Source organism: Panthera uncia, chromosome B4 (assembly GCF_023721935.1).
Source record: "Panthera uncia isolate 11264 chromosome B4, Puncia_PCG_1.0, whole genome shotgun sequence".
NCBI classification, from domain to species: Eukaryota; Metazoa; Chordata; class Mammalia; order Carnivora; family Felidae; genus Panthera; species Panthera uncia.
In genome coordinates this window covers 37,024,060-37,043,709 of record NC_064809.1, presented here as the reverse complement: position 1 = coordinate 37,043,709, position 19,650 = coordinate 37,024,060, and the positions used below count along the sequence as shown (strand labels likewise).

At 47.4% G+C, this 19,650-nt stretch overlaps 1 protein-coding gene across 1 annotated transcript; it reads right to left on the bottom strand.

The window, feature by feature from the left end:
- Nucleotides 1–5,037: 5,037 nt before the first annotated feature.
- On the bottom strand, nt 5,038–14,854 carry FKBP4 (FKBP prolyl isomerase 4). The gene is made up of 10 exons (XM_049624895.1): nt 14,549–14,854; nt 12,352–12,496; nt 11,732–11,874; nt 10,776–10,896; nt 10,070–10,226; nt 9,322–9,412; nt 9,147–9,230; nt 8,703–8,888; nt 7,687–7,926; nt 5,038–5,843 (listed from the first exon to the last, which is right to left on the bottom strand). Exons 1-10 carry the CDS (start codon nt 14,651–14,653, stop codon nt 5,736–5,738), a joined length of 1,380 nt encoding a protein of 459 aa, XP_049480852.1. The 5' UTR covers nt 14,654–14,854; the 3' UTR covers nt 5,038–5,735.
- Nucleotides 14,855–19,650: the final 4,796 nt, after the last annotated feature.

Genomic DNA, 19,650 nt, shown 5'->3' with positions numbered 1-19,650 from the left:
AAGATGAAAACAAGGAAGAGCAAACAAAACGGTAAACAGGAGGCAGTCTAGACAAAACGCTGGGGACTGCAGATACATTCATGTTTCTGTTTTTGGTGATACATATACTGTGGGGTTGGCCGGGTCTATTCAAAGGTACTGAGTCACACAGGTGTACCTAATGCTTTCAATATATTATCTAATTACGGAGGGGCTGCATGCAACCTCCGGCTACCATATCTCTATCCTTCTCCCATTGTAGCTGAAACCTTAAGCTTCATTGTTGGTTTTAAGGGGTAGGAAAATAAAAAGCCAATTTAAAAATGTTTACCTCTCAATGTAAAGTTAAAATGTTTTGAGTTCTGTTTCTTCTCACTGTTATTTCTTCATTGTTTTCTCTTCTTCCAGCCTTTTGAATGAAATTGTAAAATAAATAAATAAATTCATAAATAACCCAGGACAAAATAGATGAGGATCACCCTGCTTCTGCCACCAAGTGCCCTGGCCTGACCCAGTTCTCTGAAATTATACCCTGACCCAGCACTTTGCAGTGCCTCAGTTTTATCTTCTCCATTACTTGAGTTTCTTGTTCTTGACCTTTCTGTGCCAAGGGGCGCCTGCTAATGTTTGTCCTGTAGGTCATGTCATTATGGTATTATGTTACATGGCAACTTGGATACCATGCCTTTTAGCTTTTGTCAAGAGAACCAAATGAATTTAGAAAGGGAGGAAAGATAAGTCTTCAGGAAATATGACATGGACCAAGTCCCTCTCCCCACTGTGTGTCAATTACTGTAACTGCCTTGTGTTATAGTCACAGTAAGTGGAACACAGGGGTTGCACAGCCATGTGGACAGAGCCCTGGTTCCACAAGGAGCACCCATGTTCTTGACCCTTTCTAGGGGGATGGTTGGTGGGTCTCCACCGGCACCATCTAGAGCTCACCTTTTTAAAGTCAAGCACTCTTCCAGTATCAGTTTTGGCTTACTCCCCAGAACTGCCTAACCAGGCCATCTTCCTGGTTAGATGACATGGTACAATTGTGTGGGTAGTGGCATAGTCTTTACCAACCAGCCAAATGGTAGCTTCAGTAGAAACCTGCTATGGGAGTGGGGAGTGGTGGGGAGGTGTTAGGTGGGAAGGATTTCTAGGGAGATTCTTTGTCCACTTCTTCCTCCAGGAGTAGACCCCAGTAGAGGGGTCCAAGTTCTGTCTGCTTAGGAAGGCCAGGTAAGAAATAGGACCTTTAAAACTTTCTACACAGCTTTCTATACGTGAGGTCCAGAGTCACTCACCATCCTGGGGGGGGCAGGGCCTAGGGCTTCCTAATGGGCTCAGTTTGAGACTTCCTCATTCTCCTTCGTGATCTACAGTGCACCTTAGCATACTAAAGGTTCTGAGAAGTCCTTAAAGACAGAAACCTGTTTCTCAGACTGACTTGACCCAGAAATTAGGTAGAATTAACAGTGTGGGCAGCCCTGCTCTGAGTGAAATGCTGTTATTTGCTGCTCTCCTTTTGAGTCCCACCCCCTCCCTCACAAGTTTGGCCCGTTAGAAGGGACCACCCACTCTGGGAAGCTTTGATCCTAGAGCCTGTCTGCGTTGTTGTCTGGTTTTTGTTTTGTTTTGTTTTTTGATGTTTTAAGTAATCTCAACACCCAACAGGGGGCTCACAGTCACAACCCTGAGATCAAGAGTCACATGCTTTACCAACTGAACCAGCCGGGCACCCCAGGGTTGTTGCCTGTTAAAAGACTCTTCTGGCCATTCACTTAAGGATGAAGAGTGGTCCTTCATGGTCTCTGAAGTCAAAACATGAGGACATGGGCTTCAAACACAAAGGATGATGAAAATGTTTTAGAACTAAACAGAAGTGGCAGGTGTACAACATTGTAATTAGACTAAATACCACTGAATTGTTCACATTAAAATGGTTAATTTTATATTATGTGAGTTCCACTTCAATTAAGAAAAAAAAAAATATATATATATATACAAACAACAATTTTATGTGTGAAGCACTCCTAACAGGGGCACAGGAGACTGGTGATCCTGGAGCCCACATGTCTTGGGGGAGGGGGATGGGGTATGGCCAGTCCTCTCTTCTAGCCAAAGAAGTCTGGAAGGTCATGAAGGCATTATTAATATTATTATTATGTTTATTTATTTTTGAGAGAGGGACAGAGCATGAGCAGGCGAGGGGCAGAGAGGGAGACACAGAATCCAGAGCAGGCTCCAGGCTCTGAGCTGTCAACACAGAGCCTGATGTGGGGCTCAAACTCGTGAACTGTGAGATCATGACCTGAGCCAAAGTTGGACACTTAACCGACTGAGCCACCCAGTAGCCACCCGCCCCTACTATTATTATTTTTAATGTTTGTTTATTTTGAAAGAGAGGGACAGCAAGCAGGGGAGAGGCAGAGAGAGAGAGGGAGAGAGAGAATCCTAAGCAGGCTCCATGATGTCAGTGCAGACCACGACTCTGCTGTGGGGGCTCTATCCCACAAACTGTGAGATCATGACCTGACCAGAAAACAAGAGTTGGAGACTTAACTTACTGAGCCACCCAGGTGCCCTGGCATTGTTTTTTTTCTTGATCGTCTCTCCTCAGAACCACTTTGTGAATCTTTCATTCTTACTTTGCCTCCCAAATTGGTGTATTTAGTGTTGTGTCATTACACGCTAAACAAGGTTTTATTATGAGCCTTAGATTTTATAGTTGAGGATAGTGGGTGCATCCAAGTTATCTGAGGTTGGCAAGCAGCTGGGGAACTACAGCCATAAAGTCAGCAATAATGATTTCCAGAAAGAGGACAAGTTCTCTTACGTAGATCTTTCCTTTGGCTTTATTCAGCACTGCCCTTAGCCTCTTTCATTTCAGCTTAATGGTTACAAGGCTCTGAGATGATCTGCGCTTGGAAAGGGAATGGAAGAAACATGGAAGACAGGAATAAGATGTGAGATTCCACTCTTGTAAGTGAAATGACATGCATAATTTCCCCCTTCTACGCTTCAGGTGGTGTGGCCAGTGTAGAGTGGAGTCCAGTGCTCTGATGCTGGTGTAAGGTTGGCAAGGTTGTGCTGGGCCCCACAGTGGCTGTGGACTACAATAAAGTTTCTAACCTTCAGACTAAATGGGATAGGAAAAGATTTTAAGCAGTTGGAGAAGTAGAATTTGGATGCAGTGTAGAGTCAAGTGCACCTGGGGCAAGAGAGGATGCAGGACAGGAGGAACCTTTTGCAGGACAGGAGAGTGGGCTGGAGGTGCATGGTGACGTTGGAGAGGGGCTGCTGGAATGGAGATGGGAAATACTCAGGAGATAAACTGTATAGAACTTGACATTAGGATCAGCAATAGGACAAGATGGACCCTTACATTTTCCAGAGACTGCAAATCTGCAGGAACAGCTAGCAGTGCTGGTCACTACTGGTTTTCCTTTATTCAAGCACATTGTCTCCGTATGGGAAGATTTTAAAGGTTGGTGAGGGTCAACGGACTAGGTTATGAACTTTGAACGTGGGTCAGAGCAGAGTGTAAGTACGTGCTGGGTCTGTTTTTAATCCTGAAGACTTCTGGCCACTTAAACATCTTCACAACACAGTTTTAATGTTACATAAAAGACTTGTCCAGTTCCATAGAAGTGCAATTGTTTGAAATTCCCGGAATCCCACAGAACCATCCAGGGGTATTAGGAACCTCAGGAGTGCATTTCATCCACTCCTCTATTTTTGCAGATAAGGAAATCTCAACTTGCCCAAGGTCACGTAAACCTCATATTTAAGAGTTTGGGTTTGTTCAAGAGAGCTCCTATTCCAGGCAGACCCTTTCTATTTAACTTGAGCCTTGGTTTCCTCTTATGTAAAATGGGGCATTAACTCCTTTGCCAAGGATTAAGGTTAATTCACATGAGGGGCACTTGGGTGGCTCAGTCAAGTGTTTGACTGCAGCTCAGGTCGTGATCTCCTGGTTTATGGGTTTAAACCCCACATGGGGCTTTCTGTCAGTGCAGAGCCCACTTCAGATCCTATATTCCCCCCCACCCCCTCCCCTGTTCATGTAAGCACATGTGCACTTGCTCTCAAAAACATTAAAAGAAAAAAAGGTTAATTCACACGAGGTTCCTGGTTTAATGCTAGGCTTATGTTCTAGGTGCTTAGTGAGTTAGCTACTGTTGTTGGCTATAGGGGCATGACAGATCTTGAAATGTCAAAAAGACCCAGAGGCACAGGACTGTGTGAACTCAGCAAGAGCACTCAGGAGACTAAAACAAATATTAGTTCTGGCTCTGGCACCAATCATGATGTAGGACTTGGGTGAAATCTTCACACAGAAATGAATCTTCCATAGAAAAGCATGGAGAAATTTCTTCTGGGAGGAACTATATAGGCATGTAGGTAGGCAGACTACCTCCACCACTGTACAGGCCAGCATACATTGGAGAGAAGAGGGTAAGGCTATAGACAGAGGCTCTAGCCTACAAGCAAGATCATCTGGAGAAGACAGATTTGTGCCCCCTGGCTTCTCTGAGGGCCCCATAATGCTATAGGAGCCAAAGGTCAACACATAGTTAGAAGCATAAGCATAAGCTTTTTTCTATTAAGGTCAAAGAGGAAGCTGGAAAGTGGGCCTGAGCGCATGTTCCCTGGCTTTACTGTTCTTCACCTTAATTGTGTAAAAGGTGTCTAACTGGAGGGATGGGTAACAGGAGTTTTACCTTGATGAGAAACCAAGAAAGCTGTGCTTTCTGCTAATCACTTAGGCAGAAGTAGACAAATCTAACCAAAACACACACAACTGGTCCCAGTATTTTACATGTTTATATTTTCCTAAGTGTTAGGGAACAAAAGCAGAGCTATGAAAACCCACCAGGCTGTGGGGTTGGGGGTGGAGTGGGGAGTGGGGTGGCGGTGGTGGCAGTGGTCTGGGCAGCACCCAGGAGGCCCCGTATGCGGGCACCACTCCATGCTCAAAGAATGCTCCTCCATCGTTGTTGCACTTGCACGGCCACCATGCCCACCCTCTGAGGCCAAACAGAAAAAGGTTGCCTGACACTCAGGTTTCGTTTCCACTTTATTGCTCAAGCATAGAACTTGAGGCAAGCCTGGACCTTCAGCAACGTGCAGAGAAAAGGCTGAGGGGGTTGGGAACACAACCTGGTTGAGAAGGGAAACAGATCCAAAGGGAAATATTGGGGGGGGGGGGTGGCAGAGGCGGTCATCAGGACACCAGAAGACATCTCAGCCATACCATCTGGGGCGAGGACGGGAACAGAGAGCAGTAGCGGGCACAGCAGTGGTTTTCCCCATGCCCCTAGCACCCACATGGAGGCCACATGTTTGGGAACGGACCGGGAGGAGGGAAGGACAAGGAAAATGGCTGCCCAGGAGTCTCCCTCTCCACCCTGGTTTCACATCAGACCCCGCAAGTATCCCTACCACTCACTCCCTTCTACCATTTGAAAAATGGACATAGCAAACAGAAGCAGCAAAATAAATTAACGTTCTGATGAGAGTGTGTGTGGATGGACATTCGTTCACATGTAATGGGGGAAGGGGGAAGGGAAGAGGGGGTGACATCACCTAAACCGATCCCCCAGCCTACTCCTTTCCCCCTTCCCCCAAAGCCACCATCTAACCAGATAGAAAAATAAAGGTCTAATTCACTCAAAATTCTTCAGTTTTTACAAAACTAACAGGGTGGAGGAGGGGAGGGAGCAGGGGAGGCAGGCAGCCGCAGGAGTAGGGCTGGGTAGAGGCTATGCTTCCGTCTCCACCTGAGGCTGGCTCCCTGCCACATCATTCTTCTGGTCATCCTTCATCTCCATGTCAGCATGATGGTTTCCTGCAGCTACTGCTGCCTTGGCCTGCGGAAAGGAAGACAGGAAGGGGATGAGTTCCAGTTCTCATCTGGCCCAATCCCTCTGATGAGAAAGGGGACTTTTACTTCATGTCCCCACTCCCACTTGATTGCACTGATCTGGGGACACAGCTATATTCACCTACCACCATGCTGACACTGTGTTGGGTCTGTACCACAAATACTCATCCCAAGTTGAAAAAAAAAAAAAAAAATACATGCTAGCTTCCAACAGAATTACCCCAACACAGCCAACTCCCTTTTCAGGTATGTCCTAAAGGCACACACACATGAAATTGTAAATTTACAAAATCGTTCACTATGGTGCTACTTAGAACTGTACTCATCCAACATGGCAGTTACTACCACATTGGCTACTGAGTGCTTCAAATACAGCTAGTTCAAATGGATGGGTTTTAAGTATAACAGAACAGTGGATATTTAAGAGATTTACTTAGTCTGGAAAAGAAAAAAAAAAAGAAAAAAACCCAAACAAATGCAATTAAAAAAATTTACCCACTGCTATATTTTTTCTGTTCACTTATTTATTTATTTTTAATTTTTTTTTTTTTAATTTATTTTTGAGACAGAGAGAGACAGAGCATGAGCAGGGGAGGGGCAGAGAGAGAGGGAGACACAGAATGGGAAGCAGGCTCCAGGCTCTGAGCTGTCAGCACAGAGCCCGACGCGGGGCTCGAACTCACAGACTGTGAGATCGTGACCTGAGCTGAAGTCGGATGCTTAACCGACTGAGCCACCCAGGCGCCCCTCTGTTCACTTTTTTAACACGGCCACCAGAAAACTTAAAATTGCTGTGTAGACTGCGTTATATTCCCATCAGACAGAGCTAGTTTAGAACACTGGAAGACTAATCAGACTGGGTAAGAGGATATAGGTTATGTGTCCGATGCTACACCATGTTAAGTGCAGCGAAGAATGTGAAAGCTATTTTTTCTGTTGATACAAAACAATCTTCTATGTATGATCTGAAGACAGCATAATGTAGAAAAGAGGTGGAACATGTGGCCTTTTATTTCGGGAAAAAGGAGAAAACGGTCTACTTGTGCATGTACGAATGATCTAAGCACTGGTAATATCAATTGCTTCTGGGGGTGGCAGTCTTTTTACTACATGTTCTTTTGTGCTATTTAAAGTTTTTTTTTTTTTTTTTTTTAAGTTTATTTATTTTGAGAGACAGAGAGAATCCCAAGCAGGCTTGGCAATGCCTGTGCAGAGCCTGAAGTGCGGCTCGATCTCACAACTGTGAAATCATGACCTGAGCTGAAATCAAGAGTCAGATGTTTAACCAGCCAACCAGGTGCCTCTGCGCTGTTTAAATAAAACTACATAACTGTATTATCTATTTAAACATAGGGCTTTTAAAACCTAGGTTTAGCAGGTGCCTGGGTGGTTCAGTTGGTTGATTTCGGCTCGGGTCTTGATCCCAGGGTCATGCACTGAGTGTGGAACCTGCTTAAGATTCTCTCTCTTTTTCTCTGCTCTCCCCCCCCCCCCCCCGCCATGTTCTCTCTTTCAGACAGACAGATGGATAGACAGACAGATAAAACCTAAGCTTTAAAAAGGTACAGGTTGGGAAGCACACACAGAGTAACCGACTCCCCACCTCTGGGGCTTGTGAGTGGGTTTTTAGCCCTGATCACTGAGGAAGTGTGGCCCCCACAACAGGGTTCTGTGCTGAAGGAACATACATGTTCTTCCTCCAGAGACAAGGGTAGCTTCTGGTTTCCAGGAGTGACCCATACAACCAGAGGCATGAACAGCCACGGCACTTGGGTTAGGCCTAGCCTCCTCTTCTGTCTATCCCAACTGTTCCCTGTCCCAATCCTTACCTTGCTCTCCTCCTCAGCTAGCCTCTCAAACATGTTGGCATAGAGCTTCTTCTCCCGAGCGAGCTGCTTGCGGATCCGCTGCTGGCAGATAGCCAGCTGGGCCTTGGCGGCTTTGTTGCTGGGGTAGAGCTTCAGGACCTTCTGGAAGTCAGCCCGTGCCAAGTCAAAGTCATTCACCGCCAGGTGGGCCTCTCCCCGGCGGAAAAGGCCCTTCTCGTTGTTGCTGTCCAGTTCCAGGGCCTAAGGAAGCAACAGTGAGACGTCAGTCCCTGCAACCTGTGGCCAAGACTGGGTTCCAAAGGTAGTCCTCACTCCGCAGGATGAGGCAGAATGGAAATGGCTGGCTCCACCCCAGAAAGGAGTTTTGGGGCACTAAATGAACAAACCAAGGTTTAAGAAAGAATCCCAGTTAGTCCAAGAAGCAAAGGGAAAACAGAGCTTTAGGTGAAAGAGAAAGACCCATGACAACATTTTCGTTTTCTCTAGAATAAAGCAGGTATAGAAGAGGGACATGGGGCGCCTGGGTGGCTCAGTCAGTTGGGCGGCCAACTTCAGCTCAGGTCATGATCTCGCGGTCCGTGAGTTCGAGCCCCGCGTCAGGCTCTGTGCTGACAGCTCAGAGCCTGTTTCAGATTCTGTGTCTCCCTCTCTCTGACCCTCCCCCATTCATGCTTTGTCTCTCTCTGTCTCAAAAATAAACGTTAAAAAAAAAAAAAAAAAAAAAGAAGAGGGACAGACTAGGAACCAGGGCCGAGAAAATGCCATAGCGGTTTTTCCCATCCAGTGTTACCTTCTACCTGTGTCAGCCGCCTCCTACCACTAAAGCCAAGGTGCTTGCTTCTCCTACCACTAAAGCCAAGAGCCCTTGCCTCTGGGCCCTTCATCTCTGAGCTTCCACTAGCCCACCTACTATCCTCCCCTATCCTAGTCACTGAGACCAAGTTTCAGACCTGCTGGCAGCTCACCCAGCCAAATCCGTGAACATTGCTCCCATGCCTTCTCTAAAAGGGCCTCACCTTGTTACAGCTTTCGATAGCAGCTGAGAAGGCCTGTAGTTTCAGATGACACATGGCCAAGTTGAGGTGGGAGGCCAGGCGAAGGGCCTGTGCCTTCTGTGCGTCCTCATTAGAGAAACTCGACTCGTATTCCAGCCAGGATACAATCTTCTTGTACTGCAGTACAGCTTGCTTGTACTTGCCTTCCTAGAGAGGGAGGGAGGCTTAGGCAATAGACACAGGTTCAGGGGCACCAGGCTGTCAGACTCTGTAGACATCAGTGATGTATGGGCATGAGAAGTCCTGCCTCCCCTCCTCCTCCAGCAAGAGCAGCTAGATCTACTAGGTGAAGACTATAGGCATTCCCGCCGCCGCCATCCTCTCCCTGGCAGAAAAGGACTTCAGGCATCAGGAGGAAGGATGGGCCCAGAGGGGCCTTCCCCCAGGCCCCAGATGCTGGCTCACCTTGAAGTACACCGTGCCCCGCTCTTTCACTATGGTGCTCTGTTCCAGCTTCTCCTCGGAGTTCATCTCCCAAGACTCCTTGGCCTAATCCCAAGACAGAAACAAAGCTGTGAACTACCTCAAGGCCACCTACCGGGACAGATTCCGGGACAGAGAAGACCTCGAGCAAGCTCACCTTCTCGAAACTCTTGAGGTGTACTTCGTATTTCAGCTCAGCATTTGGTGGGATTTGGAATTTTTCCTTCCCAACACTGCCAAAAGCATAGCTGGGGGGAAGGAGGGGGGCAAAAAAAATCTAGGTCACCGCTGCCATGCTTAACCCGCTCCCTACTGAAAAGGCTTCCTGTCTGTTTCCTGCAAAGTAACTTCCCATCCCTTGAGACTTGGTTCAAATGTTTCCTGTTTGGCAAAATCTTCCCTGACCTCTTCACACAATTAGCTGGTCTCTTAGCATCTTCCACATCCTCCTCACGCACACTACACACTGGGATGATTACTCAATTACTAATTGCTAAAGCTCACTGAGCAACGAGTCACTAGAAGGCAGGAATAAGGTCTTTGAATACCTGGGAATTTTCAGCATTATACCTGGCACATAATAGGCATGTTTTAATAAATATCACAATGATGGAGTACATTAATGGAAAATAAAAATTTTTACATTGGTAAAGGAGGGAATCTTGAGCAGCCTTGACTGAAAAGGTTAGCCTTTGATTTGAGATGTGGACAACTGTGACCGTGCTCCTAAATATGGAGATCACTTTTGCTGTGCACAGAGTTGCAGGGCCCTCTACTGAAGCTGTGGGAGTAGTGAACACACACAGAGGAAAAGATACAAGTGTCCAGTTACACAACTAACTGTGGACATGTGGATCTTGGACTTTTGATCACCCCATCTGTTATACAAAGCACCCACTCCTCACCTGGGCTTGAGGTACACAATGGAACGTTCTCCTTTTTCCATGCGCTGAATGGCTTTCTCCAGCCCACAAGGCAGGTCCAGGCTCTCCCCCTCACCAACCTCAAAGCGGAGCTCCCGCCGGTCGAACATCTGGTCCTTATAGTACCCTTCCAGTGTAACTGGCATGAAAAAGAGGCAATGTCAGGGATGTGAGCAGGCAGGGGATTGAGGAAGGATGCCACCGGCTTCCCTCTATCACCTCATCACTTCCTGCCCCCAAGATGTCTTTGTCGTGTTCTCAGAGCTGGAGGGACATTAAGAGGAAATGGTCCAATCCCTCGTCTCTCAGACAAGAAATTAGGATCAGAAAAGGAAGTGACATGGGGTGCGTGGATGGCCCAGTTGGTTGAGCGTCCGACTTAGGCTCAGGTTATTATCTCACAGCTTGTGGGTTCGAGCCCCACTGTCAGGCTCTGTGCTGATAGCTCAGAGCCTGGAGCCTGCTCTGGATTCAGTGTCTGTCTCCTCTGTCTCTCTCTGCCCCTCCCCCACTCACGATCTTCTGTCTCTTCCTCAAAAATAAACATTGAAAAAAATAAATAAATAAAATTAAATTAAAAAAAAAAAAAAAAAAAAGAAAGAAAAGAAAAAAGGAAGTGACTTGCCCAGAACCACCCAGGGCCTAAGTACCAGAATCAGAATGGAAATCCCAGACTATACTGTCTCACCCTCCACGATAGCGCCCTCATTGGGCCTGGCATAGCCTTCACCCCGAGTCCGTATTCTCCGGATGATTCCGCCATCTTCTTCTTCCGTCAGGTCCTCTCCCTTGAACTCAAAGAGCTCTACCTGTGGGACAACACATAAGGCAACACGACTCCTTTGGGCACTAACTCCATCAGCAGTGAGATGCAACTTCTCCCTCACTCAGAACAGTCCTTAGTAACTGCCAGACCAGGAGTGGACAAAATGGCACTTAGCAAAAGTTCTAAGTCCCGGGGGCTCTAGTCTCAACTCTGGTAGGGGTGGGCCAGTCCCACGGCTTTTGTTGACCTCAGAAGATCCATCCATTTACTACCTGGCTCCACACAGGAAGGACACGTTCCAGCCTATTCTAATCCAGCTACTTGAGAAGGCCAATCTGGTAGGCATTGGAAATGACCCAACATCTTTCAGTAGTCTTCTGAACATTCTCCAAGTATCCAGTAATGAGGGCTAAGCCATCCTCGGAATGAATGAAGTTCCACCTCTCAGTGAAAGCTTTCCTCATCCCCTTGACCCACGGGGCGCATCCCTCCCCTCCTCTGATCCTAAAGCACTGGTATTCCATACTGTCATTTAGAATGTATAGACCTCCTGACCTCTTCCAGTCAAAATTATAACCAATCTCTGGGTGCTGCTCCTGACATAAAACATGCCTCAACCCTCACCCTGCTTCAGGTCCGAAGAAGGGTTTGTGGCCACTTCTCTCCACCCGAGACCTCCATCAGCTGCTGCTCTCTGGCAGCAGCATGCTATGTGTACAGCAGAGTGAGCTGCCCTCTCCCTGTCTCTTCCTCCTCTAAGGCCAGGCCCTTAGCCTTGGCTACATTGTCTCCAAGCGGCAGGAAGGGCTGGAGGGCAGCCAGGACCCAGGCGAGATAAGGCTGGTTCTTCGCCTTGCTCTCTGCTCCTGGACACTCACCTCAAACACAAGTGTGGCATTGGGGGGGATTTTTGGAGGGCTGCCTGCTGAACCGTAGGCATATTCGGGTTTGCACGTGATGTGGCACACTTCTCCCACCTTCATGGTTGCTACAGCAATGTCCCAAGCCTTAATGACCTCCCCTGTAGGTATAGAAAGCAAACAGGTCCTCTTTGGCAGGGATCCGACTCTGGGCTCAAACACTGGCTCCAAAAGACTTTTATTATACCACGCCCAAGGGGAGGCTAGACACTCTTTAGAAAAGTAGAAAACTTAGTTGCAATAAGTGCTGTCAGGTCTCAGACCTCTTAAAAAGAGAAAAGTAAAGGAAAAACAAAACAAAAAAACCCCCACTCAACTCTGGAACAAAGGAGTTTAAGGAATAAGGCAGTCCATCCCTGAACAGGAACTGAGGTGTTCAGAGATGATCAGGGAAGGTGAGATAGAGATCAGAGATCGATAGTTACAGAAGAATAGAAGAAAAAAAAAAGAGTAACAGAAGAAAAATTAACAGAGTGTAACAAACCATTCCTCCTTAAACTTCTGAGAGAATAGTTTCTGTTTGTGACAGCTTATACCCTCCACAGAGCCTACACTACCAACCCACTAACCATGCCTACCTTTGCCCAGGTCAAAGGAGAATTTGTCCTTGCGGTCCAGACTGGAGTCAAACTTAGTGCCATCTAACAGCCAGCCAGTGTAGTGGACAAAGACTCGGTCCCCAATCATGGGCAACTCTGTGCCCATGCCCTCTCGCTTGATGACCTGGGAGGAAGGGTGAGAAGGTGAGTACCCAGGCATGGGGGCAGAAAGAGGCACCCACGCTACCTGCATACTTCTGATGGAAACCCAGAAGGAATCGTCTGCTTCCTTGTAAGCCAAGGGACTAAGCCTCAAATGATTCTAATATGGAGTTTGGGTAGAAGTCAACTGACCTCTCACCCCCTCCCCCCATTTTACTTGAGGTGGAACATAAAACTTGGTTTGAAAACTAGAGCCAAAAGACCTGAGGTTCAAGTTTTTGCTGTATGATCTTGTACAAGTCCAACTCTCTAGACCTTATTTGTAAACTAGCAATAATAATCTCTATCAGGGTTGGAGAATTACATTGGTAAAAAGTTAAAAGATGATCATCATCAGCAGCAAAGAAATGCCAGTGGTCGTCAGATCAAGATCTGGTTTGCAGATAAGACAAGGATGAGAATATGAATAATGAACAGGATAGTAGCAGTCCTAAAATACCAGGTCACTGATAAGCACAGGGGCTCTCACTTGGGCCCTTAAACTGACTTGGGACACCACCATTCCTGACTGGTAGGCTAATTAAGTCTTTTATTTCTGGGCTAAGAGCATTTCTCAGGAACTTGAGTTCTGCTCCTCTTCTTTAACACTTAAAAGAGGTGACAAGGAGACTCCATGGATCACCTGGATAGGTATACCTTCTAAGGAAAAGGACAAATGACTTGAGGAATAGAAAGGCAAAGGGGAAGGACTGGAGGAAAAAAAGGGGAAATGGCCCTTCTGGGATGAATAACCTTGTAGAAATCACCAGAATGCTGGAAAGAAGGGGAAGCCACATGCCCACTGGGAGAACAGCTTAAGATTCGAACATGTGGGGCAAAACCAGGAGCGTTTCTGGACCAGATAAGGGCTCGCCAAGATCTCTAGCTTTGCTCAGGTCTGTGTATCTCTCTCTCTCTCTCTCTCTCTCTCTCTCTCTCTCTCTCTCTCTCACACACACACACACACACACACACACACACACACACACACACACACACGTGGAACTGAGCAGTGGGAGGCCAGGACGAAAAGAAACACTGGTTGAGGAGGAGGTATGAAATCCAGGCTGATTTCACCATCCTGTACTCTGCAAAACCTGTTCTGAATCTGAAGCACCATCAGTCGTTCAGACCCAGGTCAAGATGCCCTTCCCCGAATGCCAGATCCCTCCCTTTCCCTCCTCCGAGGCTCCCAGCAAAGCACCTCCTCCCGGCCCCACACCCCATGCCCCAAATCAAGACGGCAGAGGGCGAGGTGGGAGGGGAACTACAGGTCCCGGCATGCACTGCTCCCTGATTTTCCCGGGGCCGGGGGGGAGGGGGGCAGCATGGCCGAGCGGGTGACCTAGCTGAGTCCCAGCCTTTAGGAAGAGGGTAACCAAGGGGACGGAGGGCACCAGAACCTCTTTCACGGCGAGGCCCCGGACGCCAAGTCGTACAAAGGCCTCTGGGCCAGGAAATAACTCTGGTGACCCGCTTCAGGTCCTAGCTAATGTTTAACTGCCCGGGGGGTGGGGTGGGCGAGCTCTCGCAGCACCGCCAGCGAAGGCGGCCAGGGACTTCCCGCTGCGGCGGGCGGCCTGGCCGGGGACGCAGGGTCGCGGAGAGCTGAGGTGAGGGAAAGGAGCCGGAGCGGGCCCGGGTGCATGTCGCCCGGGGCCCCCTAGCTGCAGCTCGCGTGCAGCGTTGCGGCCCCGCCCCTCCCTCCGCGCTGCACCGCGCACGCCGGAGTTGGCGCTGCAGTCCCGGGCCCGGGCGCCGCAGGGCTGGGGGGCCGGGGCCTCACCCGCATCGCGGGCCCCCCCCAGGGGGCCGGAGAACGGCCGTGGGGAGGCCCGCGCACATCGGCCACCCCCTGCGAGCGTGCGGCGGCCCTCCCAGCCCGACCAACGCAGCTAGATCCAGGAAGGCGATGCAACCGGCCGCCGGCCCGGCTCAACGACCCGCCCGGACGCTGCAGAGGCGGCCCGGGGCTCCCAGGCTCGGCGGGAAGGGCGGCTGCGATGGGCGTCTGCCGTGCCCCCCATCCCCCTACCTTCAGCACGCCTTCGTCTTGCTTGGGGCTAATGTCTACCCCCTCGAGGGGCAGCGGCGCCGACTGCGCCCCGCTCTCGGCCGCCTTCATCTCCTCGGCGGTCATCGCCACTCGGTGCGCCGTTTACTCCGGGAGCACTGGGCGCGAGCCAAGCCCTCTCGTACGGGCCTGTCTGCACGGGCGTGCGGGCGGGAAGGCGCTAGCGCGGCGGCCACCCAGCTGCGAACCGGTCGAAGGCTCGAGCACCTCTGGCTACCGGCGCGCTCGCAGCCCGCGGCGGATCGGGCGCGGGAGCAGGAGTAGGTGGGTAATGAGCGGCCGCGGGGAGCGATTGGTCCCACCCCGCCGCGGAGGGAGGGGCTGGGAGGAGCTGGGGCGGGAGCGACGGACGGAGGGGGAGGAGGTGGAGAACTTTCTAGAGACGGCGGCGTCTAAGCCTGTTCGGGCTGTAGTACTAAGGGTGCTTATATTAATTTTTTTTTTTTTCCGTGTGGGGGGGTCATATCTTCTCCTAGCTGCTTGGCTCTCCCCTGCCCCCACTCCTGAAACTCTAGGACTCTGGGGGTTTCCCCCGCTCACTACTCCTGCTCCCCTCCGGCCCAGCGCCCTTCCCCGGCCCTCCCCCGTCCGTTTCCCGGTCTAACCGGATTCTTCCAGATCCTTCTCCATCCCCCTACATCACTCCAATACCGAGCCTACCAGCCGCCCCAGATCCGCCCTATACATTGCATCTTGCAGCGTGGTTTGCTTAGAGCCTTGTAGCCGGATGTGAGTGGCAGCGCGTCCGTCTCCCCGGGACCCGAGACGCGCATTTTTATAAAAGCCGGTCATAAGCGCGGACAGCATGATCTCTCCATCTTTACTCGGTGTATATACTTAACGAATTGGGGAGAAAGTGAGTGAAAAGATGTAACCCCACTGCACAGAATTGGGGAAAGCAGCCTTGATTGCCCCAGAGCCGGCAACACGTGCCGCCTTCAGCTCTTTAAAATGCTACAAGGAGCAGATCTGCAAGAAATGACCCGCTGAGCTGAGGGCTCTTTAAATGGGGCACATATTAAAGGGACCTAACCCGGCAATAATAAAACGACCGTTTAGGTTAATATTTAAAAATAAGAATGGTTTCAAGTCACGAAAAAAGTCATTCCATCTTATCAAAGGCCCGTGGGAAGGAATCTTTTCTTAATACTTGGTTTCGAAGTATTTAGCGACTGCCTGTGGAGTACCGAGCATTTGTGTGGCAAGTCAGAGCTAAATAGCCTTTGACAAAAAGATACATCTAGGGAGAGTCGGTTTTGCTCAGCACTCAACCGTTTAACATAGTGCCTGGTGAGCAGTTATTGGCTGCATAAATTTGTATTCCAATAATAATTATTTATTTATTTTTTGGAGTCCTTGCTATGTGCCTGGTCCTGTGCAAACTCTCCCATTTAGGTACGCAATTTAATTTGCTTGTGCCTGGTCCTGTGCAAACTTGTTGCTTGTGCCTGGTCCTTGCTATGTGCCTGGTCCTGTGCAAACTCTCCCATTTAGGTACGCAATTTAATTTGCCCTATTATAGATGAAATTTCAATACCATAACATAATTTGATAATTCACTGTAGTCTTTTCTGATGGAACTTGAGGGGAAGGGGATACAGAAGAAATAAAACCGTCTCCTCCAGCAGTTTACAGCAAATGACTTTAATGTGTATTTATTTTAGAGGGGGTGTGTGTGGGAGAGGCAGAGAGAGAGGGAGACATAGACTCTGAAGCAGGCTCCAGGCTCTGAGCTATCAGCACAGAGTCAGATATGGGGCTTCAACTCCGGAATGGTGAGATCATGACCTGAGCCGAAGTCGGACGCTTAACGAACTGAGCCACCCAGGCACCCCTACAGCAAATGACTTTAGCCACAACTAAGACATTTCTCATTAGATGACTGGGTATACCCTCAGCGGGAGGGTATGGGGGGTTAAAATTTTTTTTCTTTTTTCCTCAGTAAAGGAGGAAATAACTGTGAATGGAGGTCCTCCAAAACTCCAGGAGACAGAGGTGGTGGGGAAGGTGCTGGCTTGCTGGGTTGGCAGTTATCTTGCTGTTGGTTTATGCACAGGGCTATCCCATCATGTGATAGTTTCTTTTGATGCTAGGTTCATTGGGTATTATCTGGAAGAACCAGTTGGGATGGAAAAGAAAAGTTCACCTTTAGAGGACTGCTTTTTGCATCTGTTTCCTAATTGGAAGCAAACAGCATAAGTCTGCGTCTTTTAGTTCTTGTCAGTACATATTGAGTGCTTAAGATGCACCTGCCATTGCCTGAACACATAATAACAGAAAGAGCATGTGCTTTGGAGTAAGCAGAGAGTTGGGTCACTGGCATACTATCTGATTTGGGGCAGGTTATAGGGATAGTAACATTGGTCAATGGAAGTAGTTGTGATGGTTAGGAAAGAGGAAACACATGGCAGGTGTCTAGCACAGTGCCTGCCTTCAAGTGGGTGGTTACTAAACAATGGTCATTATGTGATAATGTGATTATGTGATAAGTGTAATGGTAGAGATGGGGGCAGAGTGCTAAGAATACAGAGGTCTATTAGAGAGGAGAACGATGGGGTGGAAGGGAAAGGGGAAGGATAGGAGGGACAGGTTTCCAGTGAGAAAATTCTGACCCCTTTTGAGTATAAGAGGAGCTAGGGAATGGAAAGGAGAAGGGAGAAGCAATAGGCATTGGATTTTTGAATTCCCAGACCAGAGCCTTATTGTTTCTAGATTTTTTTCCCCCAGTCCTTTACATTATATTCTTCTGATTGTAAAACTTACACATACTTAATGTAGAAAGTGTGCAGACGTTTTGTTCTTTCCCTCCCCTGACTTACCCCTTTGTCCCAGCCCATTTAAATTAGTACTCCCATTAAAGATGTTTAAGAGTGTAATTATTTTCACTGGTATTATTCACTCATTCAAAACCCTTCCAAAATTTTCCCCTTTTGTTGAAGAAGAGAACATACTTTTTTTTTTTTTTTTAAATAATCCACTTTATACTGTACATGACTCATGCTGTGGTCAGAAGCTGTGTTATTACCAAAATCAGCCTTCCTGAGTTCATCTGGTTCATCTTTGTAATGCTAGGCCCATCCTTCAGACATAAAGACCCCATTATTTAAAAAAAAAATTTTTAAGGTTTATTCATTTTTCAGAGACAGAACGTGAGCAGGGGAGGGGCAGAGAGAGAGGGAGACACAGAATCTGAAGCAGACTCCAGGCTCTGAGCTGTCAGCACAGAGCCCGACGTGGGGCTTGAACTCACGGACCATGAGATCATGACCCGAGCTGAAGTCGGATGCTAAACTGACTGAGCCACCCAGGTACCCAAATACCCCCCTTGGTTTTTAAAGTTGCTATTTTGACCTTAGACTGCCAATACTCTTAAATGTTAAAAAAAAAAAAATATATATATATATATATATATATATATACACACACACACACACATTTGAATCACTTAAAATTATGTGAGTTGAGTATGTGTGTGTGTTTATACATGTACACATGCACACTTTATATAACATACCAACATAATGAACCTTGGGAGTATACCACCTAGCCTAAGAATTAGAATATCACCAATATGATTTGTGCTAAAAATAGAAGAACAAACACTACTGGGTATTTACCCAAAGAATACAAAACCACTAATTCGAAGGGATATTTGCACCCCTATGTTTATTGTAGCATTATTTCCAATAGTCAAATTATGGAAGCAACCCAAGTGTCCATTGATAGATGAATGGGTAGAGATGTGGTATAGTCACACAATGGAATATTACTCAGTTATAAAAAATGAAATCTTGCCATTATCAGCAACTGGCTGGATCTAGAGAGTGTAAGGCTAAGTGAAATAAGTCAGAGAAAGACAAACGCCATATGATTTCACTCATATGTGGGATTTCAGAAAAAAAACAAAGAAGAGACTCTTACCTATAGTGAACAAACTGATGGTTACCAGAGGGGAGGTGGGTTGGGAGAATGAGTGAAATAGGTGAAGGGGATTAAGAGTACGCTGAGTACTCTTAGAGTAACGTATAGAGTTATTGAATCATTAAAAAAAATTGTTGAATCATTATATTGTACACCTGAAACTAATATAACACTGTATGTTAACTATATTGGAATTTTTAAAAAATGTAATACTAAAAATGTTAAGGACTTATATCATTTCTTGCTACTTTCGGTGTCTTTTGACTGAGGAAATACAAACTATACTACTGACCAAAACAGCTGCTCCATAGTTCATGAAGCATACATATATTTACTTATTTATTTACTGGTCCATTTTCATACACTTGAAAATTGGTAGACGTCTGTGTGAAGTTTGCACATAAGAGAGATCTGCATAGTGTAAAGCTCTTGAGCTCTGGATTGGGTTCAAATCTCGGTTTCATCATTGAACACATTGTGGGCCCTTGGGCAAGTTTTCCTGAGCTCTAAATTGGGAATCGTGATAGTCCCTACCTCATAGGGGTTTTCCTGGGAGGAGTAAATGAATTATTATGTGTGAAGTACTCAAAGCAGTGCATGGCACATGGTAATAAGTAAGTCGTAATAACCCTAGTGCCCCGTTTTATTGATTCAGGCTGTCGATTGCTGGACCATGAAATAGAAGCCCTGGAGGACCCTGGCTCTGGCCTTTAGGTTGAGAGCCACTGGGTTTGCTCTGTCATTTCCAGAGGAGTGCTCTCTCCTGATGTTAAATCATATCTGTACCTTTTGCTCTTTAACACTCAATTATGAATCTACCTAATTCTAACTCATAGTGTCTTTGTGTGCTGATAATTTGTCATTCCAAAGAGACCCGGAATCCTGTGATGGTAAAGATTTGGTCCTAATATTTCCTTGGGCTCCACCATTATCTGATCTCTCTGGGGACAGGAGGACAGGATATTTAGTGGTTATCCTGCTAAGTAAAGAGTTTTTCTTCCTTTTAAAACTAAAATTTCCCACCACAGATAAATATATATTTTTTTGTTTTGATCCTAAGGTCGTAAAAAGTAGCCAATCTTCATCCCCTGTATCTATGAATGCACTGAAATATGGCTTCGGCCTTGTTTTTCAGAGGGTCA

Bases quoted from the DNA above. Each gene is read 5' to 3' on its own strand.
- FKBP4 (XM_049624895.1), bottom strand. From the start codon at position 14,653: ATGACCGCCGAGGAGATGAAGGCGGCCGAGAGCGGGGCGCAGTCGGCG. The intron at 11,875-12,351 runs GTAGGCATGGTT...CTATACCTACAG, and splicing joins CTCCTTTGACCTGGGCAAAG to GGGAGGTCATTAAGGCTTGG. The intron at 10,897-11,731 runs GTGAGTGTCCAG...GTTGTCCCACAG, and splicing joins ATGCCACACTTGTGTTTGAG to GTAGAGCTCTTTGAGTTCAA.